General features: G+C 50.1%; 1 protein-coding gene across 1 annotated transcript; it reads left to right on the forward strand.

Moving 5' to 3' along the window:
- The first annotated feature begins 10,510 nt into the window (after positions 1-10,510).
- On the forward strand, positions 10,511-20,357 carry LOC119154786 (thyrotropin-releasing hormone receptor-like). The gene is given in 5 exon segments (XM_037402693.1): positions 10,511-10,600; positions 11,179-12,020; positions 14,837-14,849; positions 19,771-19,863; positions 19,865-20,357. Coding segments are annotated over 5 exon segments (1,326 nt in total). The 3' UTR covers positions 20,153-20,357.
- Positions 20,358-26,452: the final 6,095 nt, after the last annotated feature.

Genomic DNA, 26,452 nt, shown 5'->3' on the forward strand with positions numbered 1-26,452 from the left:
GGGGAAGAGCTCATTTACCTCCCCCACCACATCCATGCTAGAAGAAGTACATGCTTCCTTTCTTCCTCAAGTTATCCCTTTGGGCAGCAAGAAAGGAAACACATTTGACTTGATTAATTTAATTTTCAGGGAGTTTTTCTTTTCGGTTTCATGCACAGAAACCTGGGTAGACTGGATAAATATTAGCCTTTAGAAGATAGTTTATTCATCAATGAAAGTGTAATTTCAGCCCACTGGAATAAATTCAAGACCAATATAACCATGAGATGCACAGCCTGGGCTTGGGTGGTGGTGGAAATCAGGTTAAAAACAAAGCAACTTTGCAGCTTCATTTCTTCAAAGCATCTCTATTATTTTCCTCTCTTCCCCCATTAGAGTCTTCATTAAGGTAATTATTTGACATAATGCACCTCGATGAGATTAAATTATAGAAGTGAAGTGGCAGCTGCAGCCAGATGCACCGAATTCTCTTGGCTTCTGAGGTGCTTGAAACAAAGTAGGTCTGGATTATTTTTTTTTAAAAAAACCTCTATCTAACAAAGCCCTGATGCAATAATCTCCCCAGGTTTCTTGATTCCCCGCTATTCCAATGATTAATCCAAGCACCTTTCTGCCTCTACAGCTGCTAGGGGGCTTTGGCAAAGGGTTTCTGCATAAAATGTTTGTTCTGTTTGGGGAAAGCAAACACATTTCCATGTGCCCACTGAGTAGCCAAAGTTATCTGGAGCCAGGGGTTAAACAGAGAACAGAGGAGCCCCTTCAGCCAGCAAATCATCCCAGCAGCATGTTGCCTTCCAACTAGCACATCTTTAAAAAAAGATTTTCCTTGGGAAGACTTATCTTCTTTTTGCAAGAGATGCACATTAATCTTTAAAAAAAAAATTCTTTATGGTCAGCAGCATTTAGGTACTGTCCCCCCCCTCACCCTGAGCAAGGTCCAGCTCCTTTCTCTGCCTTCTGAGGGTGGTCTTCAAAGGAGATTGGGGCATAGGGAGTGAAGGCTGAAATGGTGAAGTGCTGGGCACAAGCATGGGGGTGGGCTTTACTTTAGAGATGGGCCCTCTGGGTTCAGATGGGGGTTCGGAGCAGATGAGACCACAGAGATGGACTAAGAGGGTAAATACCACCCTGAGTGTCCCGTTGCATCTTTTAAACGGGCACTGCCCAACTCCCAGCCAGGGCAGCTGAGCAGCGTGTGAGGCAGCTCCTGAAACACCCCTTTTCAGCCTCAAAAAAATCATATTTATTTGGAAAACCTGACCCCAGTCCGTAGCAGTTCTCCCCATCTTTTATAGAGTTTCCTTCAGCTCCCTCTAAATTTCAACTGCTAAAGACTAATCCTGGGAACTTTGCACTTCTATACTATAAAATTCAGCATCAGACAAGCCTTGATTAGCATAATTACATCTGCTGGAAAGGATAATAATCACTGTGAGGTACTGTTGCTCTGCCCCCAAAGTCGCATTCTTCATAAACCCTTCATGAAGCAGAGATGTACTCCCATTTCCATTTTGCAGAAGAGACTAAGGACAAGATTTTATAAAGCTCTTTGGTGGGTATCTCAGCAGGTTCATTGACAGGGACCCATGGGCAGCAGTGCCCTTGTTGCCTGCGTCTAGGGGTTAATTCTCCTGCCCTGGTTTGGACATCTGCCACAGGAGGCAGAGGATTGTGACCCAGGTGCTGTCCATCTCCTCCACCTCCTGACCCTCATGTAGGGCTCTTAGCTTTAATAGCCGTGTAGGAATCAGAAAGGGAAGGAGCTGGGTTTGGAAGATGAAGACCTTGTGAAGTGCTGGTGAGGAGGTGAGGGCTGGGTGTAGCTGAAAAACTGGCTTTTCCAAGGTTTGTTACTTAGAAAGGAGGGTAATAAATGCTGGAAGTGTTGTGCTGTGAAGTGTCATCTCAGTAGTGTCAGAAGGTTTTTTTTTTTAAATGTAGGAAGGAAGAAGTCACTTTGATAGCCCTTATGGTTATTTTAGCGTGAAGTTGTACTGGTGTTAGAACATGTGCCTGCTGAAGGCTGGTATACTTGAGTGTCACTGAGAAATCAATGCCTGTGAAAAGGTGTTTACACAAGAGTACTGTGGCTTGAGGTGATGTCGTTGAATACAGGTGTGTATCATATGTACGTGGTTAAGTGATGAATCTGTTTTGAGGAGAAAGGGCATGTTGAAACCTGGTGCTTTGCTGTTATGCCACTTCACCCAGAGCTCAGCTTTTCATGCGAGAAACTAAGCCCAGGGAACTGCGGCAGATGTGACACCCGAGTGGGACACTCGGGGAAGAACTCCGAGTGGTTTCCAACCTGAGGGACCAGTGAGGAGAGTCATGGGGAAACTGCAGGTATGAAATAAAACCTGAAGAAGTGTGTGTGTGTGGGGAGACCTGGGGTGGCCTGTGTGGGGTGAGCAGAGGGGACCTGCCAGCATGGCTGGAAGGAGCTTAATCCCTGCATTAACTTGCTTTTTCACCTCCCCGGGGGTGTCAGCAGGACTCCAGGAACAAAAGTTGGACGGGAGGGCCTGAGGAGCAGAGGATGCTCCAACAGTCCCTGCTTCAGCAGGAACAGCTTGTGCAGCACATCAGCTGTGTCTTCCCTGGCCAGGGGGGCTGGTGGGAGGCAGAGCTGCTGGAAATGGCTTTAATCTCCTGGGACATCTTGTTCCTTAGCAAGATAAAGGCATGACAAACCAGAAAATGCTACCCATTACAGGCATGCCATGCACTCAAGAGGTAGGCTGCCTTGCCAGGGTTTGCTTAACAGTGCAACTGAGAAATGTTGAACAGACTTAACCAGCAGGCACTGTTAATTTATTCAGATATTTTTATTAAGTAGGACTAATTTACAAACCTCATTATTTGCTAAGGGATTTTCAGCCCTCAGAGCCCCTCCATGCTCCCACCTTTGCTTTGGCAGTTGTGGCTCTTGTTGCCTCTGTTTCCACCCAGCCTGTCCCACAGGCGGGAGGGAGCAGGGCTTTGCCAGGCGTTGCTTCCACCCACAAGGCCCCAGCACTAGGTCTGGAGGTCCTGCATGTCCCCCTCCTCCAGGGGGGACATCACTGCTGGGCAGTGCTGCTCCTACAGCAGCACAGTGGCTTGTCTGCTGTCTCTAGCTGCTTTCTGCAGGGAAGGATTTCATCACATCTGGCTTCTAGGTTTGGATGTTCATGAAGCTGAAAGTTCAGGGTCAGATGTTTGTGTGCAATCAGGCGAAGACAGGGCTGGGGTGCTTGCGGGGGCTGGGGAGCAGTTACTGATGGCTGCCAAACTTCCTTGCTGTTGCTCGTTAGTGCCAGCCTACACCTTTGCTGATGCCAGCCCTGACCCTGCCGTCAGCAGCTTGTCATTGTAACTCAAATCTGTTCCAGCTGCCACCAGTGGAAATGTTGTTGTTGATTTTGAGGGAGCTGGAGCAGGGAACTGGAGGGGGTTCCAAAGGGCTGGGCAAGAGAGGGGACTTGCAACTGCAACTGGCACCTCTTCCTGCAGCTCCTGTCGCAGTGAGGACTTTGCTCCCAGCAGCGAGCCCTTATCTTGGCCTTGGCGCCGGGGTAGCTCCGTCTGGAGTCATGTCCCCCATCAGGTTACCCTGAGGCCATTTTTCCCAGAAATGACCACCCCATGCTGCCTGCAGAGCTGCCGGTCTGGCAGGGCACACAGGAGCAGGTCAGGCAGTGCTGTGTGCCTGTTTTCTTCCTTGCGCTTGCTGAGGTTTGAGACTTCTTAATTATCTAGAGAAAAATGTTAATTACATGAGAGAAAGGCCAACAGATTAATCTCTCCTCCACCAGTGCGATAAGCTCAGGGGACAGAAAGACACACACACACATGGGACGGGATCTGCCCTGAAGCCCCTGATTCCCTTGCGGTTTCATGGTGTGGTTTTGTGGATTTCTTTAATAGATAAAATATATGGTAAGTTCCTGCTTATGGCTGGCTGGCAGGCAAGAATGAATTGCCTTAATATACTGACAGCAAGTGTAAACTATTCAGCTGGGACGGTGCTTTAGGAAAGGTCTCATCCATAGCCACAAATCCCCATCTACCAGAGCAGGCAACCAAGCAAACAAAAACCTCTCTCCAGAACTATTTCCTGATTTTAAAGCAAGTTTCATTTTTATTGCATTTATCCTATCTACAGTGTTTGCACTGTAATTGCAATGAAGAACCAACAATTATATGTGCCAAACTTTAGAAAAGGAAATATTAATGAACTTAAATAAAAGCAAATGAAAGCTATGTCACAGCATTGCGCGTGGCTCTGCTCTGGATGCATGCCCTTGCTCACATGCCATGCAGCGTACCTGAAGGAAGCATCAATGAACGCCTGGAGCACACCTCTCCCTGGGAACCCCCCTCCTGGCATGTGAGGTGCTGGTGATTTATACCACAGTCAAAAGTGTCAAACGAAACATGATTTCAGTGAAGGAAAACATTAAAAAAAACCAAATATGCTGATGTGCAGTATTCTAGAAGGTGAGATCTTTTTCTTTGATTTGACTGCTGAAATCTCTTGCTTTGCAGAAGCTGCAGTTGTGGCTGGCCACAGGGAATGGTTCTTCATGTCACCAGAACCGCTCGTTGAGGTAGAGCTGGTGGCACAGGGCCAGCTGGCACTGTGCACCCACAGGGTGCTGCCAGCAGCGCTGGTGCCCAGCGGCAGATGTCCCAGATGGTTAATCCCATCAGCAACTTCCATAGAACCTCCCAGCACTGATTCAGTAACGATGGTCTCTGTGAGTCTGCATCTCTGATTACTGCAGAGGGGGTCCAGCCTGAGCCTCCAGCGTGCTATGCCCGGCACAGGTGGGGAGCGGTGGAGATAGCATTTATCTGAGGGTGCTGTGTGCAGGAGAAGCCCCGTCCGAAGGCAGCACCACCGTGCCGAGCACTGCATGGTCACCCAGCAAGGGCAGCTCTGGCCCACGGCATTTATCTTTTAGACAAGGATGGGAGAGATGAGGAAATTCCTCAAAGACAGTTGGTGATGGGAAAGCCTCTTTTGGACAGGGTTTTCCTTGTCTTTCCTGTAAGGACAGCCTGCTCCAGGGCCCTGGCTGTGAGATGCTGGTGCCAAAAGAAGAGGTAGGGAAAAGAGACAAGATTAACTGTCGAAGTAAGAGGTGATACACAAACGGCTCCCTAAGTGCAAACGTTTCCAGAGCCTGATTTGAAGCAGTAAAGAGACGTCAGCGCCACATTACCCTGAACTGGTGCCCAGTACTGGTGAGAAGCGTCTGTTTCCTGACTTGGGGCTGGAAGCACAAATTCATAAACCTCCAGGACAGCTGTGCTCCTGCAGTGTCTGACACCTGTGCCGGGCTGGCAGAGGCAATTCAGGACTATCAGGATCAGTAGCTGGTGACCAGGCATCCCATCGCTTCTGAAATGATACCCGATAATTATCTTGAATCAACGGCCAGGAGATGTCAGAGGAATTGGGAGCTGGTACCACAGCTTGTTCTTGTTCTTTTGAGCAGATTTTCTTAGAGACCACCTTTTGTTTTTTGGGTTGTTTGTTTGTTTTTTTTTTTCAAGGAGGACCCAGAATGTGTCAAAACCACTTGAAGATATGTGACAGCTGCAGAGAGAAGGGGAGAGGTTTGTAATTCATGGGGAGAGTTTCCCTGGTTCTGCCTCTTTTGAATGCAGATTGTGTCAGGGTTTCACTCTGAACTTGGTGCCTCGCGTTTTGCAACAGGAGGTTTCCAGATTAGCTGTAACAGGCCTTCAGCCTTCAAGAAAAGGAGTGGAAATGAGGAAGAAGCAACACTGGTTATCCCAGAAGGCTGCTAAAAGCTGGGCTGTTGATACAGAAGCCAGCTCTCCAGGCACCTTTCTCAGCCTCCTGATTTCCAGGACTCTATGCACATCACTGATGGTGACAGGAGGTTTTGGCACCAGTTCACTCTTCGTGTGCTCAGAGAAGCCTTGGGATGTGTGATTTCAGCCAGCAGCTCCAGTGGGGCTTGAGATGTCCTGGCACATTGAGGAAATGCTGAGGAAATCAAGTGAGTCAGAGGTTTGCCTCCATCACTTCACAGCCCTTCCCAAGGACCAGGGCAGAAGGAGTTGCAGGTTTCTTTGCAGATGAACAACTGAGGAAATGAAATCACCAGAGGAGATGTTTTTGACATGCAAACATAAGATGGAAAGAAGTACCAAGTTTCCCCATGTTTCTTACTCATATATTGTTCCAGGCAAACCTTCTGTAATTCCTCATCCTAGCCGGGAATAGCTGGGGAGATGCTTTCATATCTGAGAAGGGAGAGATGCCAATTCTGTGAGTTTATTTCCCAAGAGATTTAAAAACCAGAAGCACAGCTGTTTGACTAGTCGGGGGTGATCCATGGCTTGGACAGGAGGCTTTCCTTTGAAATAGGATGAGAAACTGAAATGGCCAAATTGAAAGGCTGAAAGCTTCCTCTTGTCTTAGTTGGAAATATGCTGTGGCTGTTGAGACAATAAAGTGGGAAGTCTGCAAATTACAGGAAGGAGCAGGCTGTAGCCAAGGACTCGGCTAGGCTGGGCCAAGTCACCTTTTCCTCTTACCATGGGAGAGAAAAAATTGCTCCGTGTGCCCCATGCTTGGTGGGTAAGGCATGATCCGCGCAGCACCGAGGCGCAAAGGTGGGTAGATGAGAGACTGGTTTTGGGGGAGAATCTGTGACAGAAGGACCAGAGATGTGAGTTTCAGCTAGATGTTCTTCTGTACTTTAATGCCCTAACCAGTTAGGCAGGGCACAGTGATGGAGTTCAGTGATGGAGAACTTCATGAACACCAGCTCAAGTGGGATCCTGGATATCTGCATCAGTGCTAAGGACTCGGAGTGTTTTGCCACCGTGGTGGTGGATATACTGTCATTGCCTGGGCACTTCTGCTGGGAAAAGCAAAGGACACACTTCTCAGTGTGACGGCACAGTCACACTGTGAGCCTCCCAGACCTGGATGCCAAGTGAGGGCAGCCTGGCGTCTCCTGACGCATGTCGGGGCTCTGCGTGCGGGGTGGGAGAGGAGCGGGAGCCGAGCTAAAGGCTGCTGTGCTCAGCAGGCATGCAGTGCGGTGCTGTACCAAGTGCTTGTTGTTACTGTGTTATGGGGGTGACATTCGGATATCTCAAAATAACCCTAACTACAGACTAATTATTCTGCCAGGGTTTTCTTTTTTCATCACATTGCATGCAGTGCTTTTGTCTCCCCTCCGTGTTATCACTGCTGTTATCCCCCCAGGATGCCCCTCCAGGATGTATCTCATCTGCCCTGATAAGTGTTTTTGGGAACTGCCTGTTTCTGTCCCTACCCCAGGCATATCCCACCCTGCGTGTTGTCCTTGGGATGGGCACTCGGGTGGGTGTTTCAGGTTAGAAGTGATGCAGCCGGTGCCCAAAAGGCCCATTGGAAGATGTGTCCTTTGTCACACTCGGCACAGCTTTAAGCCTCACTGGTTTTGGCAAAGGCTCGGCTTTGGTTACCCAAACCGCAATTTCCTTTTACAGCCATCAGTTTCCACACTAGAAAGTGGGAGACTTGGAAAAGATGGACTCTCTGGGTTTCCTCTTCATTGTGCTGCCCTGAAAGCCAATGCCCCCACCTGCTCCTCTGGCTTTTTGCTCACCCAGGCAGAATCCCTGGTGGACGGGGCATGCTGGAGCGGTGGCAGAGCTTATCAGCGGCATCAAGAGTTGTGAACTCCAACTGGCCGCGGAGTGTGCAGGTGATGCCATGGGTGCTGGGCTTGGCGGGAGGGGAAGGGATGGGTTCCTTCTGCTGTGGCTGAATCACCTCCAAGCACCCGAAGCTAGCCCGGAGCCAGCGCTGCTGGTGATGTGGGGCAGGGTAGGGAACCCCTTGGCATGCAAGGCTGACAATGTTTGTTTTCAGAGGCTTTGTAAAAAAAAAAATGTGATGCAGCCCAGGTCTGGGAACCGGTCCTTGTGGGGGTCTGCAGGAGCTACATCCTTACAGGGATGCTTCCCTGCTTACAGGGGTCATTAGAACACCACCAGCTAGTTCATTTTTATGCGCATGTAGCACATACTCAGGCCTATTTTGCATATTTCTGCCTTCTTGCTCAGGTTTGATCTCTGAAGGTATTAACCCAAAAAGCAATTTGCTTCTAGGCTGTGACTCTGGAAAGGCGAAGGCAATTTTGACAGAACTTCTCCCTCCTTTGTTTTTCTGAGCAAGCAGTAACTGCTGCTTTTAACAGACTGACTCATACTCCATCTCTAGTAGCACTTTGCAGCCCTCAGGCTGCTTTGCAGAGCTGCTGAGCACCTTCCTGCCCACTCCATGCTGAGCTGCAGGGGTGCAGAGGTGGGAATCGCTTCTCCATGATCACTCAAAATTCAAAATTTGGCAGTCTTCTGGGGCCCAAAATCCTGAACCCACCCTTTCAAAACCACATGTGGCTTCTGTGATTCAGCTTCTCCACGTTCACCAACACTGTGTGGATGCAACCTCTGTGTCTCAACTCTAACAGCAGAACTTTTATGGGTTTAGTATTTGTAGGTTATGAAGCACCAGAAAATGGAGAGGTGTTTATCTTGGGCAAGAGAATCATTTTCTCCCAGCTTTTGTTATATATTTGTATAATAACAAATATATATATTTGCTAAATATGCGAAGCCTGAGGTCTTTTCTGCCCACAGGACTAAATGAGCTGCCCAGCAAGGCTGAGCGAGGAGCGTGGGGAGATGCTGAAGGTGGCGCTGAACTTCCCAAGCACCCAGACTGGGTGCAGTGCTGTTAACCCAGCCACGGGGTTGCACAGCCACCCCTTCCAGAAACAGCTCCATCACAGCCAGCACCCAGGGACACCACCACTCATGTTGGGGGACCCTCAGGAATATAAAGACCTCTCTTTCCTGACTTCTCAGGGACTAGGTGGTGGTGAGGATGGTGGCTTGAAGTGATGCCAGCAGAGAAGGAAATGCAGAAGTACATTAAAAGAACCTAACATGAAATGTTAGTTAAAACAATCAATGTCTCTGGCCATCAGAATATTTGGATTTAAGTCAAGCTGGAAGAAAATATTTTATATGTGTCAAGCTGGTCGTCCTCATCTTAAATCCATGCCTCAGTCACATCCTGAACATTGTAGCTGTTGAAGGAGTCTATAATGGGAAATATTAATCACTCGACACAGCAAACCTTACTGTTGGGATGACAGGTAGGAAATCTCACTCAGGTGTGTGTGCTGGGCACATAAAGCCCCCCCCCCCCCCAGCCCCAGCCTTGCGATGGACATGCTGGTTACCTCGGGGACTGGGGCAGGAGGAGCTGCTTCAGCCAGGCGATTTAATGCTGTTGTTACCTCTGTGCTAATAACTACTGGACTGTCAGTGCCGCAAAACAAAATGTTGAGGGAAATAATTGTCCACAGCAATCCTACACAATGTTGCAGGTTTAAACCAAACCAAAACTTTCTCCAGCCTCTGTGGGAGCTGGTTTTAGTTTTGTTTCCCGGTCCCGCAAAGCTTGTTCCTGGAATGGGTTTGAGGAAGCAGATGAACCCTAAGTTCCCCCTCAGGATGTTTACACAGGGTTTGTGCCTTCTCCCCTCCCACACACGGTGCCCCCCCACTGGCAGCTCACCCACCCGTGTTTTGCCGCCAGGGATGTGCCAGGAATAAGGTCTTTGCCTGCCTGGAACAGCGGCTCTGCTGCTGGGCTGAGGTGCAGGCTGCCAGTGGAGCCCTAAGGAAAGCAACTGGAAAGAGAAGAAGAGAATATTTGTCCTTTATAACTGACCCACAGGTGAATGAAAAGTCGTGGGAGGGAGTTAAATACTAGAGCAATTGTCCTCTGTGGAGCCAAACGGAGTCATATGGTTTCCCAAAGAACAGGGGAAAATACTGTTTGCCACAGCAAGGCAGAGCCTGAGGACACGCTGCTGCTCCATGGCTGAGGCAAAAGGCATTTTATCCACCCAGGTTTGTACGGCCCAGGCTGAGAAATTTGCCTGTGGAGCTAGACTAGGCTTGGACCACCCAGCATCAGGATGATCCTTCACATTTTGGATATGCACCTCAGTGTCTGGGATTAATGGGATGCCTCTGCCTTTAATTGAAATCTAATTAATAATAAAGTTTTACCATTGTCCTTTCATCCTCTCTCCGCAGGTTAGGGGACCCTTAGCATTTTATCTCTGCGAACACCATTGCTTTCAATTTCAAAATGCATTTTCTGACAGACTGTGGAGGTGTCGGGAGCAAGCATGGAGCTGGCAGCAGATCCTGGCTACTGCTGACCCATCAGGGAGATACTGGCTCTGCCAGCCTGACCCGCAGGGAGATACCAGATATCCCAGCCTCGTCCTTGGGAAGCCACGGGATCTCCCAGCCCAGGTCTGGGTAAGCCTTTGCCCCAAGAAGCGCAGCGAGGTGCTTGTTTGGGATGGGGTGGCTGCAGGAAAGGCAGCACGAGAGTGTCACTACCCCGTGTTTATCGACCCCCAGGACAGGCACCCCTCTGCCCCAGCCAAGGGAAGCAGGAAAGACCATGGGTGTCGGTGGCATCGCCCTGCTCCATCCTCCTGAGGATGAGGAGGAAAGGATCCCTCATCCCCAGCTCTCCCTGCCCGGGGGCACGGTGCGGCCGGTGGCTCGGCTGGGGCCACAAGGCACCCGGAGCCCCGTGTCCCGGGACGGACCCCCTCGCTGCTGGGGTGCTCCCAGCCCCTGCGCCTCTCCAGCCGGGGTCTCCAACCTGCTACCTCCGCTCCCTGTCTGGCCTCCTCCTCCTCCCCTTCAGCTCAGCGGTGCGCTAGGACCCGGCGGGCGCAGGTGGGGGATGCCGGCGGGAGGCGGCTGGGGGGGTCCCGGCGGCTGGGATAGCCCTGAGGTGGTCGCGGGAGGTCCTGGTGTTTTCCGAGGGTCCCGGCGGCTGCGGGAGGTCCTGGAGAGTCCCCGGACCTGTGGATCCTAGGCGGTCCCGGGTCGTTCCTGAGGCTGGGGGGTCCTGGGGGTCCCGGGTACTGGGGTGGTCCCGGCCGCTCCCGCCCCTCTCGGCGGCTGCTGGGCGGGGGCGGCTGCGGGGGTGTGTGTGCAAGGAGCCGGGCGGCTGCAGGACTTGGGGTGAATCACGGCAAAAAAGGGGAGGGAGGAGGCGGGGCGGGGGCGCCGGGGCAGGGGGCGGCTCTTGGCTGGCGGCCCCCGCGCTCCCCGCAGCACGGTGCGCGGAGCTCCGCCGGGAAAGGAAGGGCGGGGGGGGGGGCGGGGGGGGGCGGGGGGGGGGCGCTGGAGAACGGCTCGGTCAGCCCGGGAGCCGCGCTGGGCGGCAGCGGCAACCAGAGCCTGGGCAGGATGCCCCGGCAGCCTCTGGAGCTGCAGGTGGTCACCATCCTGCTGGTGCTGCTCATCTGCGGGGTGGGCGTCGCGGGCAACGTCATGATGGTGCTGGTGGTGCTGCGCACCAAGCACATGGTGACCCCCACCAACTGCTAGCTGGTGAGCCTGGCGGTGGCCGACCTCGTCGTGCTGCTGGCGGCCGGGCTGCCCAACATCTCGGAAGTGGTGGCTTCTTGGGTGTACGGCTATGCCGGCTGCCTCTGCATCACCTATTTGCAGTACTTGGGCATCAACATCTCCACCTGGTCCATCGCTGCCTTCATGGTGGAGCGCTACATCGCGATCTGTCACGCCATCGAAGCGCAGCTCCTGTGCACCGTGTCCCACGCCAAGCACATCATCTCCTCGCTGTGGCTCTTCACCTCCCTCTATTGCCTCATGTGGTTCTTCCTGGTGGATACGACCCAGGTCAACTTCTTGGACGGGGCACAGGTCAGCTGTGGCTACCGGGTCTCCAGAAGCCTTTACATGCCCATTTACTTCTTGGATTTTGCTGTCTTCTACATCATCCCATTGGGACTGGCAACTATCCTCTACGGCCCCATTGCCCGCATCCTCTTCATGAGCCCCCTGCCTGCCACCCCACAGCACTCCTGCCTGGGCTCCATGCACCAGGGCATCTCCCTCAAGCTCTCCTGCCGGGGCAACAAGGGGGCAAGCAGGTAGGGGGTCCCCACTGGGCTGGGGCACGCTGGGCTGCAGGCAGCGCTGTCAGGGGCTCAGTGCTTTGAGGGGCAATCTGGCAGGGGATGGAGCGCCCCACTAGTTTTCTTCCCTTAGTGAGGGGAGTGGAGGGAGTTGGGGTGCTGCACAGAAGCCCCCCTAAGCGTGGCTGGGGTCTGGCAGTACAGATGGGCTCCCCTCTGCTTTGGCTGGGCTTGGCAGAGGAGGACAGGGCTCCAGGATCAACTGGGAGAGGCAAGAGAGGAGGGATGTTTGTTGGCTAATTAATTACTGATTGCCTCCCCAAGGAGGCGAGTGCTGGGTCACGTTATGCCAGCGGAACTTGCCTCCCAGACAGGGTCCTGGGGAGGTGACCTCCGATTTAGAGGAGCAAAGGGAAAGGAGAGCGGGCATGACACCTGCCCTCCGAGCCCAGCCCCAGCTGCAGACTGCCGGTCCCTGCAGCTGGGGAAGGCACCTCGCTGTCACAGCAGGGTGTTTGCCTCTCAGTGATTCCTCTGTCATTCTGCTGCCTGCTCGCTCCCCATCTCCTTCTCCTCCCACCTCCTTCGATCCTCATTCCTCCTCTTTCTCTGTCCACGTGGACAATCATTGTCTCTTGCCCCTTCTGTTTGGACAGGTCAGTATCTAGACATGGGACACTTGCATGCTAGCTGGCTGTTTGCGGGGGACCATCCCATTCCAGATTCAAACTTTGAATAAGTGGAGGCATGGGCTATTTTAAAGAAAAGGGCTGAATCTGGGAGTTTGGCTTGAGCTCTTGAAACTTTTGTTGTGATTTCCAGACAGCCTGAAATAGGCTTCAGCCTGTCCTAAAGTCCTTGTGTTTCCAAGTTAATATCTCGTTGCCTGACTTGCACAGGAATCTCCATTCCCCAGGAGAGATGATTCAGAGTCACGGAGGGGAAGTGAACAGCTCAGAGAACGTGTATTTCTTCATGAACCAATTCCAGTTCAGCTTTTTCTACCCTTTGCTCCAGCACAGAAAGGTTTAAAGCAAGTCCTGAGTTCTGTAAAAGTACTTGTCTATTCTCCCAGGGCCGCTGGCTGCTGCAGGAGCCTTGGGCAGGGGTTTCAGCAGTTAGGTCTCTAGATACTACAAGGCAGTATCTGAAGGTGCAGGTTGATGGACCTTTCCTTCCATCCAGAGCAGCCGCTGTGGTGGCTGTGCAGCTCCCCCCGCGGCACTGTGCCATGGAGTGGCCGTGCCGCACACAGTGTGCTCCAGCATCATTAGGACAAGTGGCTGATGGGGCTGGATGAAGGGTGCTCCAGCTCCTGGAAACATCTTGTGCTCTCTTTTCTGTTACACCAGCCATCCCCTGGCTGGCCTGACATCACAGAGCTGCCATCGCAAGGAATAAAGATGGCACAGAGGTTTTAAACTGTAAAGCAGTTTTGCAGGGCTTCCAGCTATGGTTTGTTGAATGCTTCCTTCTGATTGTCTACCGGCAGATCTTCAAAGCAAGCTGTGCTGCGAGTGATGAAGGAACCCCAGCTGTGCCATCAGTGGCATGTGGGCTCGGTAGCTGGCACAGGGGTGGGTGGCTGGCAAAGGGATGCAGTGCTGTGCCCCAGAGGTTGCTGCAGTCCAGGTTTTTCCGTAAATGTCTTTCACAGGTTGGATATGACACAGGACATGATTGCTTCATTTTGCATGTAGTCATAAGGGATTTTATACAGCTGTCTATAGAGTCAGAGGGGGAAAACCCAGGATCTATATGTTCAACTTTGATTCATTGCTGAAGGGTTGATCTGCTGGATGCTCAGTGCAGAAATAAGTTATCTGTGCACCAAAGGCAAGTAAAACCATACAGCTATGTTGACAAGAATTTCAGGCAGCATGAACAGGAGTGCTTGGAGCATAACAAATGCAGGTCTTGTCAGAGAATCCACCTGAGCTCTCCCTGAAATGCAGCCAGAAGTTTTTACTGGTGGTGCAATGGATTGAGGAGCAGAAGCTGCAGTGAGTCATGATTCTGCATCTAGTTATGAGGAAATCCAAGACCTCAATGACCCAGGGAGGAAAGAGGCCTCCCTGAGGCCCAAGGGCTCAGCACTGGCTTCTGCCTTTGGTTTGTCTCCCTAAGCATGGGCAGCCAGGGCCACAAGAATGATATTTTCAGGGAGATGCTGCAGCGTGCAGGACCCCAGGGTGACAGTGAAGTGAGAGCCAAGGAGAAGTGTGGACCAAGCGCTGGGGAATTGGCAGATCATTAAGAAAGGGATTTTAATGTGAGATAGAAGGTAGCTGAATCCATTCATGCCAGCAGAGCTGGCAGGTGGAGGTGCTGCATAGAGGAAGGAGCTTAAAAGTGAGTGTGGAGGAGAGCATTCCCATGGCCAGTGGGACCCCACCATGGGACATGTGGGCGATGGAGACAGAGGTGCATGTGCCCATGTGAAGGGGTAAAGCAGAGCCTGGGGGGGCTATGGTCCCCCAGCATCCAGATCTCAAGCTGGTTGGGGACACCCCACCAGTTTGGTTTTAGCAAAGTTGGGAGAGAGGCACAGAAGGCACCCAGGTGGTCTTCTCCAGGTAAGGTTCTCCTCCAAGAAAATCAATGGCAAAAAGCCCCTGTGCAGTTGACAGGTATGAGCCCTAAAAGGGAGCAGCCTGGACACTGGTGTCCTGTGTTGTCTTTGCCAGAAGACAAGTTTCCTCTCTGATTTTCTGATAGCCATGGCATCACTGTTCTCAAAACCAGAGGAAACTCAAAAAAAAGAAGAAACACAGATGAAGCTCAACTCAGAGCAGTGGACACTGCTTTGTCATACCTGATGCTGGCTGAAGAGCTCATAAGCAGGTTTCCTTGTTCATTAATCACCTGTGACCAGGGTGAAAGGGCAGTCTGACAGGTAATGCCTCCTGAGAAGTGCTGACAGCCCTTGAAAATGTCACCAGGAGTCTCCATGGGGCCTTTGGCATCAGAAGTGATGACACAGCATTGGCAACTGCTCTAATAACGAATGCTGGTGGTCTCCAAACTGACAGGGTGATGAGGAGGCTGTGAAGCTGATGTGTGTGCTATCAGTGGGGAAGACTGACGCAAGGGTGCATCTTCTTTAAAGTGTAATTGCCATGTAGACTAAACTATTAAAGACACCATTAGAAATCATGCTTGCAATTCTGGTCCAAAACTGCAATAGTGTTGCTGTCTGACAGGCTTCACATGTGCAGCAAGAGCTCCACGAGAGCCTGCAGACAGCAGGTCGTGTCCCAGCCATGTGGTGAAGTGGGAACCCCAACCCTGCAAACACCTTTGAGTTTGCTGGGCGATAGCGCACGATTTGCCAGATTCCCATCACAGACCATTGGTAGGAGAGGGTGGTTTGGCTCCTGGAGGATCTGTCAGCCTGGAGAGCAGAGCAGGGTGGGAGGACAGGCTTGTGTGTAGGTCAGGGCATTTCTCTGCCCAGGCTACAGGCACTCATGTCAGCATTTCTCCTCTGGCCTCTCTTTGTAGAGGAACTGGCCCTTCCAGGTCCTGCGCCCAGAGTCCCCTGGGAGATGTCCAAAGGAGCTACCCCAGAAATGCCCATTTTTCTGCCTTGACTCCAAAAAGCCTGGATGGCTGGGTGTGTTTTGCTGTGGATGTGCTCCTGCACAGCCCCAGCACTGCACTGCTTGCTTTTCGGAGTATGAAGATGCTGCTGTTCCTCACTGGTGCCTTTAAAACACGTCAGTCCAGAGCAGGACGACCCAAGGCGTGAGTTTTGCTGTATTTATCACCTATAGAAGAAAAGGCCACAGATACCACCAGCCGCCTCCATGCACGTATTTCACCAGCTGGAGAGGGACCACTAGAGGGAGTGGGATTCCTACAAGAGGATGCTGCAGCTCAGGGCGGGGGTGCTGGGATAAGGGGGGGTGTGTGTGTGACCAGCTGGGGAGAAGCGTCTGTGACTTCCCGGACAGGGGCAGAGGCTGGACACAGCGCTGCGAGAGCCGGTGGGTTGGAAGAGCTGCGCGGGGATGCAGGATGCCGATCGTCTTGTATGGAGCAAGAGGGATGCTCACAGTGGGTTTGCTCTGAGTTACACTGGGCTTGGCCTGTGGAGGTGGAAGATGAGCTGCCCCTTAGCTTTGGCACAGGGACCTGGGATGTAGTCAGCAGCCTGTACAGCAGATATCCTTGGGCATCCAGCAACAACACTGCCTTTACATGCTCAAAAGTGGTTTTCAACTAAATATCAACTGTTCCGGTAGAAAATCCCCTTCTGTCTACAAACTCATCTTGCTCCTTTACAGCTGTTGTGTGCACACACTATGTACAATAGAGTTGTTGCAAAACACTTGCTGGAAAAATTATTGTCCCTGAGCTGGTGCTTCCCCAAGGGATGCTTTGAGGCTACAGCAAAGCTCCAGTGCTTTTTTTCATACAGGTGGTTTTGTTGGGGTTTTTTTTTTTTTTGGTTATTGTTTTGGGTTTTTTGTTTGTTTTTTTTTTTTTTTCCAGGAGGCCATAATTCAGGACTACTCCAGTTAGGGATACAAGTCCCAAATTCTCCTCAGTGCCGATTCATTTTTCACATGAGCACCAGAAGTAAGTTCAGAGCACCTCAAGTGGGCTACAGTAACTCACCTCAGCCAGGCAGAATGCAGAAAGACATGGAGACAGGTTTCAGCCATGCTTGCAGACAACACCAGAGATTTCTTTCCCCACAATGGAGATAGGAGAGTGAGTTTGGGATAGATTGTTAGGTTTCATCCAAAGGAGACATCCTGTGCTGACACAATGTTGTTAAAGTCGTACCCAGGAGAACATGGTCTGTACGGACGGTTGGCTTTAAAAGGCAAGTCTCAGTCTTCCAGTGAGCTCAGGGCAGGGCTGCCTTGTCCCAGCTTGTGGTCTGGATGCAGCATCCTTGGGGAGCACTGAAGGCGTTCAGTGAGGCGGAGGTAATAAATCCTCGTGGTGCTGTTTCCAGCCGGTTTCCTCTCCCAGGACAAAGGCAGCTTTTTTGCAGGGCTGTAGGACATGTAGCAGGACGAGCTCTTTGGATGACAGCACCTTGTGGTCTTCTGCACTCTGGAGGGAGGTGTTGGGAGCTGGGCGAGCACTCACTGGCACTGCCGGCATTTCCACAATAACCAGCCAAAAAGCAGGGGCAGTTATGGTTAAAAAGCAGATGAATCACTGGTTCTTTTCCAGACTACATTTCTTTCAGTCTCAGAAAGGACTGGAATGAACTTAATTTTCAGCCTTATTAGGATACACTCCCCCCATGTTGTCACTCCGGTGCAGAGTTCAGATCACTCTTCACAAACATCTTGGGTTCCTGAACAGTAGAGCAAGGCACAGAGTTACAACAGTTGAAAAGCCAAAGATGTTTCAGACTCAGGAGACAGCACATGAGCAGTATTAATTAATGCGTTAGCTTTAAAGGAGACATTTCAGCGATACAGAAACCTCCCTGCCAGAAGAGACACCTGCCAGAGAGCAGAGCTGAGGGTATATAACCTCAGGGATTTATTCTCCCTGGCCCCAAGGGGTTTAACTGAGACACCTGCTGAGCAGGAGTGCTTGTGTCTCAGTGAGGATGTGAAGAGGTGTGCTATTTCACTTTCCCAGGACATATTTTGCCTGCCTAGGACTGCTGAAGCTGATGGAAAGACTCGCCCACAACCTTACTCCCAAGAGAGCTCTTTAACATGGACCCTTCCAGGCAGGACAGGGACATGTTCAGTCTCTGCATGGGATGGAAACGCATAGAGCCTGCCCTCTTCTCTCAGGAGGAATAAACTGCTTAGTAGAGTGGAATTAAATTCTGACTGAAATTGTCCTTAGGATCACTTAAACTGAGGAGCTGGTTGCATTTTGCTGTGGGGTTTCAGCTATTAGCACAGTTTTGTTCAGATCAACTTCATTCAGGTTCTCAGGAAATAAAACCTCAGATAAATCAAAAATATGGCAAAAGCAACCCTTCAAAAAAAAAAAATTTTGGGCCTGTGGAAGGCAGCAGGCAGGCTGAACACTCCACAGCTGCCATGTCCATTGCTGTAAAGATGCTTAGAACAGTAGAGAGCAGGATCTCGTCCACAGGCACTGCTCACGTGGCATACGGTGTTGAAGTAAAATCTGCTCCTTCGTGGGCCGATCTGGTATTGGGAGCTCTCTGTTCCCAGGTCTTGCAGTGCAGACCACAGCAATATGGTCTCACCACTGCTGTCGGGATGCTCCTTCCCTCGGCAAGGGGTGGCCGAGCCTGGCTTGCCCTGCCAGCCTCAGCAGCAGCCACAACCATGCTGGTACACAGAGATTTTGATCATCGTCAGCTATGTGCCAAGCAACTGCTGTCTACTCCCAGCCTATCTGTTCAGGAATATTTCTATAAACCAGATTATCACCCTAGCAGTTGCACACATTACTAGATATAGTGGCTTGAAACCAAAAGCTTGTGAGATGGCTCTTGCTCTTCCCAGCCAGCCCTTGTAAAAGGCATTGAAAAGCTACATCTTATGGACACAACTTGTACAATCTCTCCTATCTTTCCCAAAGGGCAACAAACTGCTGCAGCAAACATGCTGCAGTCTTAGCAACAGCCTCAGCACTCACCGTATCACTGCAAGATCTTATTCTGGGAAGTGTCCTCACATTCTCATTAAACCACACACAGCAAAACACTTCTATTTTGGCCTCAGCTTGATAATAGTGCCTTACTTGTACAGCAACTTTTGTTGCCACTACCAACCACCTCTGATTTCTACTCACAGCATTACAGGAAGGCACAGTTGCTTGTGACAAAGTAAAAAATAAACAAAAAAACCCACTCCAAGAAAAGCTGAGAGACTGTAAATGTGATCTAAGTGCTTATTTCCATATCGAGAACTGGAGCCATTGCACAACTCCCCTTCTGGCATTTGAAATGCCACTGCCTTAATATGCGTGTGGCATCAGTGTTTACTCATACTTTCCTCCTTGGGGACATATGTATTCTGTAAATATTAACTGGAGGATGATTGTCACCTACCAGAAATAGCTGTTGAAATTATTAAGATCACTAGAGTTTCAGTACAAAAAACCATTTTCTTAAACAAGCTTGAGTCACGCTGAGGGCAATTACTGCTCACTTCTGAATTCTCAATAACTTCTTCTTCCTAATATGTTAATGCAGTACTTCCCTAGTGTGCTGCAAATTAAAATAACCTATACCAATTAGCCAAGTAACTCCCATATCAGCATAAGCAGGACTTTGTGTAAGACTTCAGACGGTCTCCTCTGCTCCCAGTGCTGCTCTATACGTGGAGCCTATTCCCTGGAACAATATAGCTGAAGTAGGTAACCAGGACATCCCAGACAAGGAGCTGAGCTATATTCCATGGCACCCCCAAAACTTAGGTCCCTGCTTTTGCACTTTGTTTTCCCATTAATTTATTGCTATGTACAATTTTCAAATTTTCTTTCTGGTACAGAAATTCCCATGATTATCCCAGACCATTTCCAGGTTGGTGGATGCTTGTCCTAAAGAGTTTTAAAGGCTTTTTTCAATGCTAGGTGAAAACCTCTCATTTAAGGGTTTTATTTATGCAAGATTATTTAATGAACAAAACAGATTCGGAGAGGAATAGCCTCATGGTTTGGGTGCCTATTTGAAATGCTTAAAGAGAGATAGAAGTGATATGTAGACTAAATTAGCTGTCTGCACCATTTTTCCAGGTAGGAAACCCCTACTGGAAATTTAACATCATCTGACTTTCTTTTTTTGCATATCACCACCGACAAGGTGACCAAAATGCTGGCTGTCGTGGTGGTCCTCTTTGCCCTTCTGTGGATGCCTTATTGCACACTGGTGGTGGTGAACTCCTTCGTGGACCCTCCCGTATCTGAACATCTGGTTCCTTCTCTTCTGCCACACGTGCATCTATCTGAACAGCGCCATCAACCCCATCATCTACAACCTCATGTCACAGAAGCTCAGGGCTGCCTTTAGGAAGTTATGCAAGTGCAAAGAGAATAGTGCTGAGAACCCCGCACTGTACACCGTCCCGGTGTACTACAGCATTGTGAAGGACTATTCCCATGACAGCTCCAGTCACAACCTCACCAAACAAGAAGTACTGAACAGTCTCCCTGTGCCTGTAAAGAAGAACAAGGCTGCCAAATAAATCCTGGGACCCTGAAAAAAGTGCAGGCAGTGCGAGCTATGTGGCCGCATGCACTGTGTTGGGAAACAGCCAACAGAAATTGCTTTGGCATTGCAGCAAGCTTAATTTAATACCTCTCCAGGGCATTTAACAAAACAGATTCTTACAGGCAAATTAATTTGCTTTTCCTTAGCTCTAATTTATTCTTGTTTGGTGAAATGTTAGTTACAAGTTAATGTTTAGCATCTTTAAAGAATCTGTACTTAAATACAGCAATGCAATGCCGTTCTGTGTTACGTGCCAGTGCAACTGTCTGTTGAGTTGGGCCAGAGCACTGAGAGGAAGGGCATTTAGGGAAAAAAACCCTCTTTCTGCTGGACCAGTTTTCTTATAGGGTGAGATTCACCTACCCAAATTTACATGCCTATAACAGACACCCTATGTGAGCTGCTCCTCTAGAGTCCCTTCAGAGTTCAATGGGACAACTAGACACTTCGAGGAAGCGCATCTCTCATCTCAGCGCAGTCCTCTGAGGAATGCACACACCTACTGAGGAGACGAACGCCTCCTGAGATGTGACTATTTCTGTCCTTTGACTGTAAATGGACTCTTTCAGGTGGAGACTCCTATGTTAGGAATAACTGAAGCTGGGTGTCACCAACCTCACCTCTCACTTCTGGAAATATTGCAGTGCTGGTGGCACATAAACCCAAGGTCCAGACCAGTTGAATTTGTTACAGAAAAATGAACAAACTAATAATGAGTGTTCCCTATGGTAACAGTATAACTTTCCACGCTGTGGTTTAAGCTTCTTCTGGATAACTGTACCTTTTCTGTCCAGATTCCTCTAGTTGCTTCAGCTGGATACCATAGCCTTGTCCTGTAAGTCCCGGTGTGATGTAGCTGCATGCCATCGAGCAGCGTTGCTCTCCATCCCAGCGACAATGGCACTTCAATGGCAGGTGAAGCAATTCTTGTATTTCCTGAGAATAATTTGTGAAAGTGCATCACATGCTTTGTGGTAAGCAACACATTGATTAATGATACAAAGATAATAACAATGCTTATCGCTGCTATCATCTTGTGAGCAAAGAGGATATTGATAACTTGTGACATCCAAGAAACCAGCCCAAGGACACTTGCTACAGACTTGGAAGAGACTATCTGGTCTAGGAGTAAAATAAAAAAAGATTACACAAGCCAAACACTAAGGCTCTTCCCAAATAAAACAAGTGTCAGCCACCAGTAACCCTCAAGTGACTAAAAAATTCTTTGAACAGCCAATATGGCCTCACTGGTCAGCACTGTTTTTCCCCAGCTATACTGTTTAATGATCCTAGAATTTTGCATCCACTCAAGAAATATCCATGTGATATTTTTAAGAGCACAAGATGTTCTGCATCTATGGGAAATCAGTTCCCTGGGCAGTCAGAACACAACCTCTCTCCCACTGATGTGCCAGGAACTTTCCAGGACCTATTTCATTGTGGTACAGGGTGGCTTTGCAGGTATGATTATTATATTATGAGTTAAAAAAACTATCTACTTTGACCCCAAAATAACCTAAGGATGAGGGGAGAGAATACTGGTTTTAGCAGTTATTTGAAGAGCTTGTGTTTGGAATTTAAGGGTTCATGCCACTTTTGTGTCATGAATATGTATACTGGTAATTTAGGAACTAAGTTCTTTATCATTATTAAGGAAGTTCTGCACTGAAATTTGGGATTTGCTTCTTGAAGAAAATGGAAGCGTTTTTGTTGTGATGTGAGAAAATTGTTCCACTTAGCAAAAGAAACTAGGAAATTAAACAGTTTGCTTGTAATAATCTTTTCTCTAGCACAGACCTCTCACCCCCCCTGCCCCCCGCCCCCGCCCCCAACTTCCCTTAGAATGGATTTTTCCTTAGCAGCTCGCAACAAGCCATTGATAAAAGCATCTGCAGACAAACCAGAGCAGTAAGGATCAGGGTGCCTCAAAGTAACACACAGGTAAGGCATAGGAGGGGGAAAGGGAGCCCTGGGGCGGCTGCTGCTCCCCTGAATGTAGCAAAATCCAGGGCTGAGGTCTGGATGTGTCAGTCCCTACATGGGCTGGGTTGAGGCTAACAGCAACAACTCACTGCATAGTCCAGAGCTAAGCTGGGCTCCTGTGCTAATGAGTCCTTCTTCCAGTGCATCACATTTACCTACTCAGAACATAACAGCTTCTTCCCCTTAAGCCACTCCATGCCCTGTCTAGCCAGCACAGGAATTAATTTTCTTCATCTTCACAGACAACTGTGACTTGCAGCTGCCTGGGGCACAAGGTCCTGAGCACGCAGGCACCTTTGGGTGCACACACCCCCACCAGCCCCAAGAGCCAGAGACATACAGCGAGCAGCATCGCATCGCATCACATCCCATCCCATCCCATTCCATCCCATCCTTTCACTCCCTGCACTCCAGCCAACTGCTATAAAGGGATGGATGATGGCAAGGGAGGGAGGAGAAAATTAACCTTTCTTAGCAGCGCAGTAAATTGGTAACACCCTGCAAGCACAGTGGGGTTGGAGAGGAGGAAGAGCTGGACTCTGCATCCCAGTGCTGTTTGCTTTGGTACAGTAGCTAGATCATGGCAGCACAGCCCAGCTGCCCCTGGGGCTATGGAGGATGGTGTCTCCCCAGGGCCTCCAGCACAGGAGCATCTCCTCGGGAGCAGGCTGTCCTGTGTCACCCAGCCCTTCCCCCTGGGGATGCAGGTGCAGAGAACACAGGGGAGCCCACTTTGCCCTGAGGCCACGTGGGAAGAGGATTTACTGTCTGAGCTCTAAACCCCACCTGCATGACCTAAAACATTTCCCAGGCATGGGACGTGCAGTTCGACAGACGACCTCGATCTCTGCAAACCCAAGTAGTAGCTCAACTCTGAAACATCTCCATCAGGATCTTTTCCACCTCCCCATCACTTTTCCAGCCTTCACTGTTCCCCTTCATGCTTTTCTCCCCCCAGACAGAGACATCTTAAAAGCGCTATTCTCTTATTTATAGCCAACAGCTAATTGATAGTTCTGAACTTTTTGTTCAACATACTTGGGATTCAATTAAAACCCAGTCCTCCCCTAATCTGCCAAGTACTGCATGACCCTTGTTATTTTTTTGAGAAGTAATTGGCAGATAAATTCCCCCAGTACCACAAGATCTCCGGCAAACGCACCAGAGCATTAAACTCCGTAGATGAGGAATGAGCTCCTGCTCCCTCCCCCAGCATGTATGAGGACGAGTCGAGAGGGTTTTAGGTGGAAGTGGAGGCAGAAGGTCAGCACTCAGCTTGGTAAGGAGAAGCTGGTTGAAAAGACAGGCAGCTGTGTGCTGTCAGGAAATAAATCACTAGCAGAAAGGAATTAAAAGAAATAACTCATCCCTGTAACTTCCTCTGGATATCCAGAGTCTGAATAAAAACCTTAATTCCTTAGATGAAATGAAAGGGCGCCCTTCAGTCTTCAGCCTGGATTACATGGTACCCTGAAACACTCCACCTTGCTCATAAAATCTGAAGCTGTATTTTACCTTCAGCATTTATTTAGTCTCAACAGCATGAGTTTAAGCTTCAAGTTTATAAATATGCCACTAAACAGAGAATCTATCACTCCTAAATAATCTACCACATCGAAACCACTCCTGAATTTTGATCTAGCCTGTTACTTTCTTAATTAAATCTCATTATTTCTAACCCCTGCCCTTCCAGTGCCTGTTAACCTGGTAAAATGCCATCTGCTTTCTTCAATTACAAGCAAACAAGTCCCCTGGCAGGAGAGGGGGACCCTGGCACCACTGCAGAGCCCTGCGGGGAGGGGATGGATTTGTGAGCACTGCACAGAGGTGGCAGCAGCTTGGGGAAGCGCTGGTGCAAGCAGGGTGAGCAAGCTTTATGGGCCTGAAGAACCACAGGCTGGCTGAAGCTCACAGCATTCAGACTTGCATTTTAGGAGATAGAACATTCAGTATATTTACCTGGATCTGGCTGGCCCTGGTGCATTGGTGACAGAGGCCACAGCATAATTGCCTCTATGCAGTGCACAGGTGTGTACCCAGCAAGGATTATTTACTCCTACAAAACTCAGAATTTTAAATAAACTTCCACAAATCTTCAGTTTAAGTCCCAGTCAGGTTGTTTTCTTACCTTTTCTCTAGATTTGGGTGGTGGAAAATGTACTTTCGTGGGGGAAACTGGGCATCCACACCAGCCTGTACCATAGGAGAGTGTGGCCATGCTGATAGCTCTTTGTGAGAGCATCTCCCCTACAGTCCTGGCCAGCACTCCAGGAACCAGCCTGCCCCAAAGCCACGTTAGGGAGTAACCCACTAAACACCTGCAGCTCTCTCTAAAAAGAAAAAAAAAAAAAAAAAAAAAAAAAAGGACAAAAAGACTACAAGGGCACCCAGCACCTCCCTGGAACCAGAGCAGGCTGTTAGAGCTTGGCTTCTGCTCTGCAGCACAATCTTGCAAAGAGCACATTACAAGGATTAAAATAGTGGTACCTTTAAATTAGTAATGCTCTGGTCACTGAAGAAGATGCTGAGCAACTGACTTCAGAACCACAAAAGAGGGTGGACCACACACTAGGGGACAAATGAGATACAGTCTCTTTCAATCTGGTCTGGCCCCTGGCTGCTGCTTTGAACTCATTAGTTCAAGCAGGCCCCAATTAAGGAGCTGCTAATAAAGCCTGGGGGATAGTCCTACAGCAGTGTTAATGTAATCACTCAGCAGTTACTTGTTTATGTTGCAATTCATGTTCCCTAAGGCCTCCGGAAGGGTCTCTGGCCAGTGCTGCCCCCGACCTGCCTCCTCTCTGAGGTTGCTCCTCAGCACTCTTCAAACCAAGGCATCCATTCTGGGGAGCATGCTGTGATGCACAGCAGATCCAAGCTTGCCAGTCCTGGAGGGCTGGTGCTGGTTTATGGAAATACCTTCAGTTAGCAGTTAGCCAGCTCTGCATGTTTCTGCCCTGCCGGGGTCTAAATGCAGACCCCAATGGGAGGACATCACTGGCATTGCCTGTGCCCCAAACCAGGGGGACCTCCCCAGCTATCAACTGAGGGAGGGGACGTGACTCCAACACCACAGGTCCCCTGTGCCATGGGTGATGGCCAGAAGTATTAAGGACAGTCTGTGTTTTATAATTGCTGACTTTTCTTATGACCACCTTGTGAATTGGGCTCAGTGTGCCGTTTCTATAGAGACAGGGGATGCTGCCAGTGCACTGGCGGCCTGGTGGCCACTCGCTGCTCCTCCAAAAGGGAATGCCTGAAGGCACAAGCCAGGAAGCCTTTAAGCTTTCCCCTCTCATGGAGAAGGTCCTGGTGTGCTCCCGGTGCTAATATGATTTTGAGATGGCCAGTGAAAGCCCGTTGTTCTCCCGTGCTGGCCGATCCTGTCTGTCCTCACAGGCACGGCGTGGGTGGCTGCTTGGAGGAAATAAAGTAAAAGCAACTTTTTCCAGCCATGCAGTGACAGCGTTTCTGGCAGAAGAGGAGAGGAGAGGGTGGCCACTGCAGGGCCCCTTGCCAGCCCAGAGCTGGGCATGGTGTGCCCTTGGCTTGGCCAGGTGGGAGGGGAAAGCCAGAATTTGCAGAGCCAGGTTTGGGGACTAAGCCATGGCCAGGCATGTGACAGTGTTTCACTGGAGCTGCTAAACAGTGGCTGTTCCCCGGTGCATTAATGCTCCCAGCATCACATTGGCTTCCTCTAGGAAGGGTTCTGGAGCAAAGGCGGTGGTGGAGAGCCAGCCCCGTTCCTGGCTCCTGGGCCAGAAAGGAGCACAGCCACCCCGCTGAGCTTCCCGGCACCTCCTCACTGCCTGGGCCACCTTCACCCAAGCTCTGGCCATTCCTCTTGTTGGAAGATGCAGGCCAAGAGCAGGGCTTGCTCCCGAGAGCCCCGATGCCCTGCAAGGGCGGTGGAGGGCAGCGTGCCGGTCTCCAGGACGCCTGGGCAGGTCACTCTCAAAGGACACCGGGGCTCAGATTGCACCTTCCCTCCCACCGGTGAGGCTGAGGCTGCTGCCCTTCGGACACAGGATCAGGCTAGTGCCTTTATCCTGGTTCTCACGTATCAGACACCTCCCTGCCTGCCCAGGGACGCCTGGCCAGAAGCAGGGTGGGGACGTTACCCCTGAAACCAGCAGCTTCTGAGGCAGAGACCCAGCGCTGTTCCCCCTCCCCTGAGGAAGGGGCAGGCTTTTTGTCCTGCCTTTATTAATATTTTTGAAGCAATATGTCATCGCTTTAGCAGCAGACCCACCTACCTCCCTGCTGCCTCTGCCGCACATGGGCCAAAGAT

The sequence above is a fragment of the Falco rusticolus genome, chromosome 10 (genome assembly GCF_015220075.1).
Source record: "Falco rusticolus isolate bFalRus1 chromosome 10, bFalRus1.pri, whole genome shotgun sequence".
NCBI classification, from domain to species: Eukaryota; Metazoa; Chordata; class Aves; order Falconiformes; family Falconidae; genus Falco; species Falco rusticolus.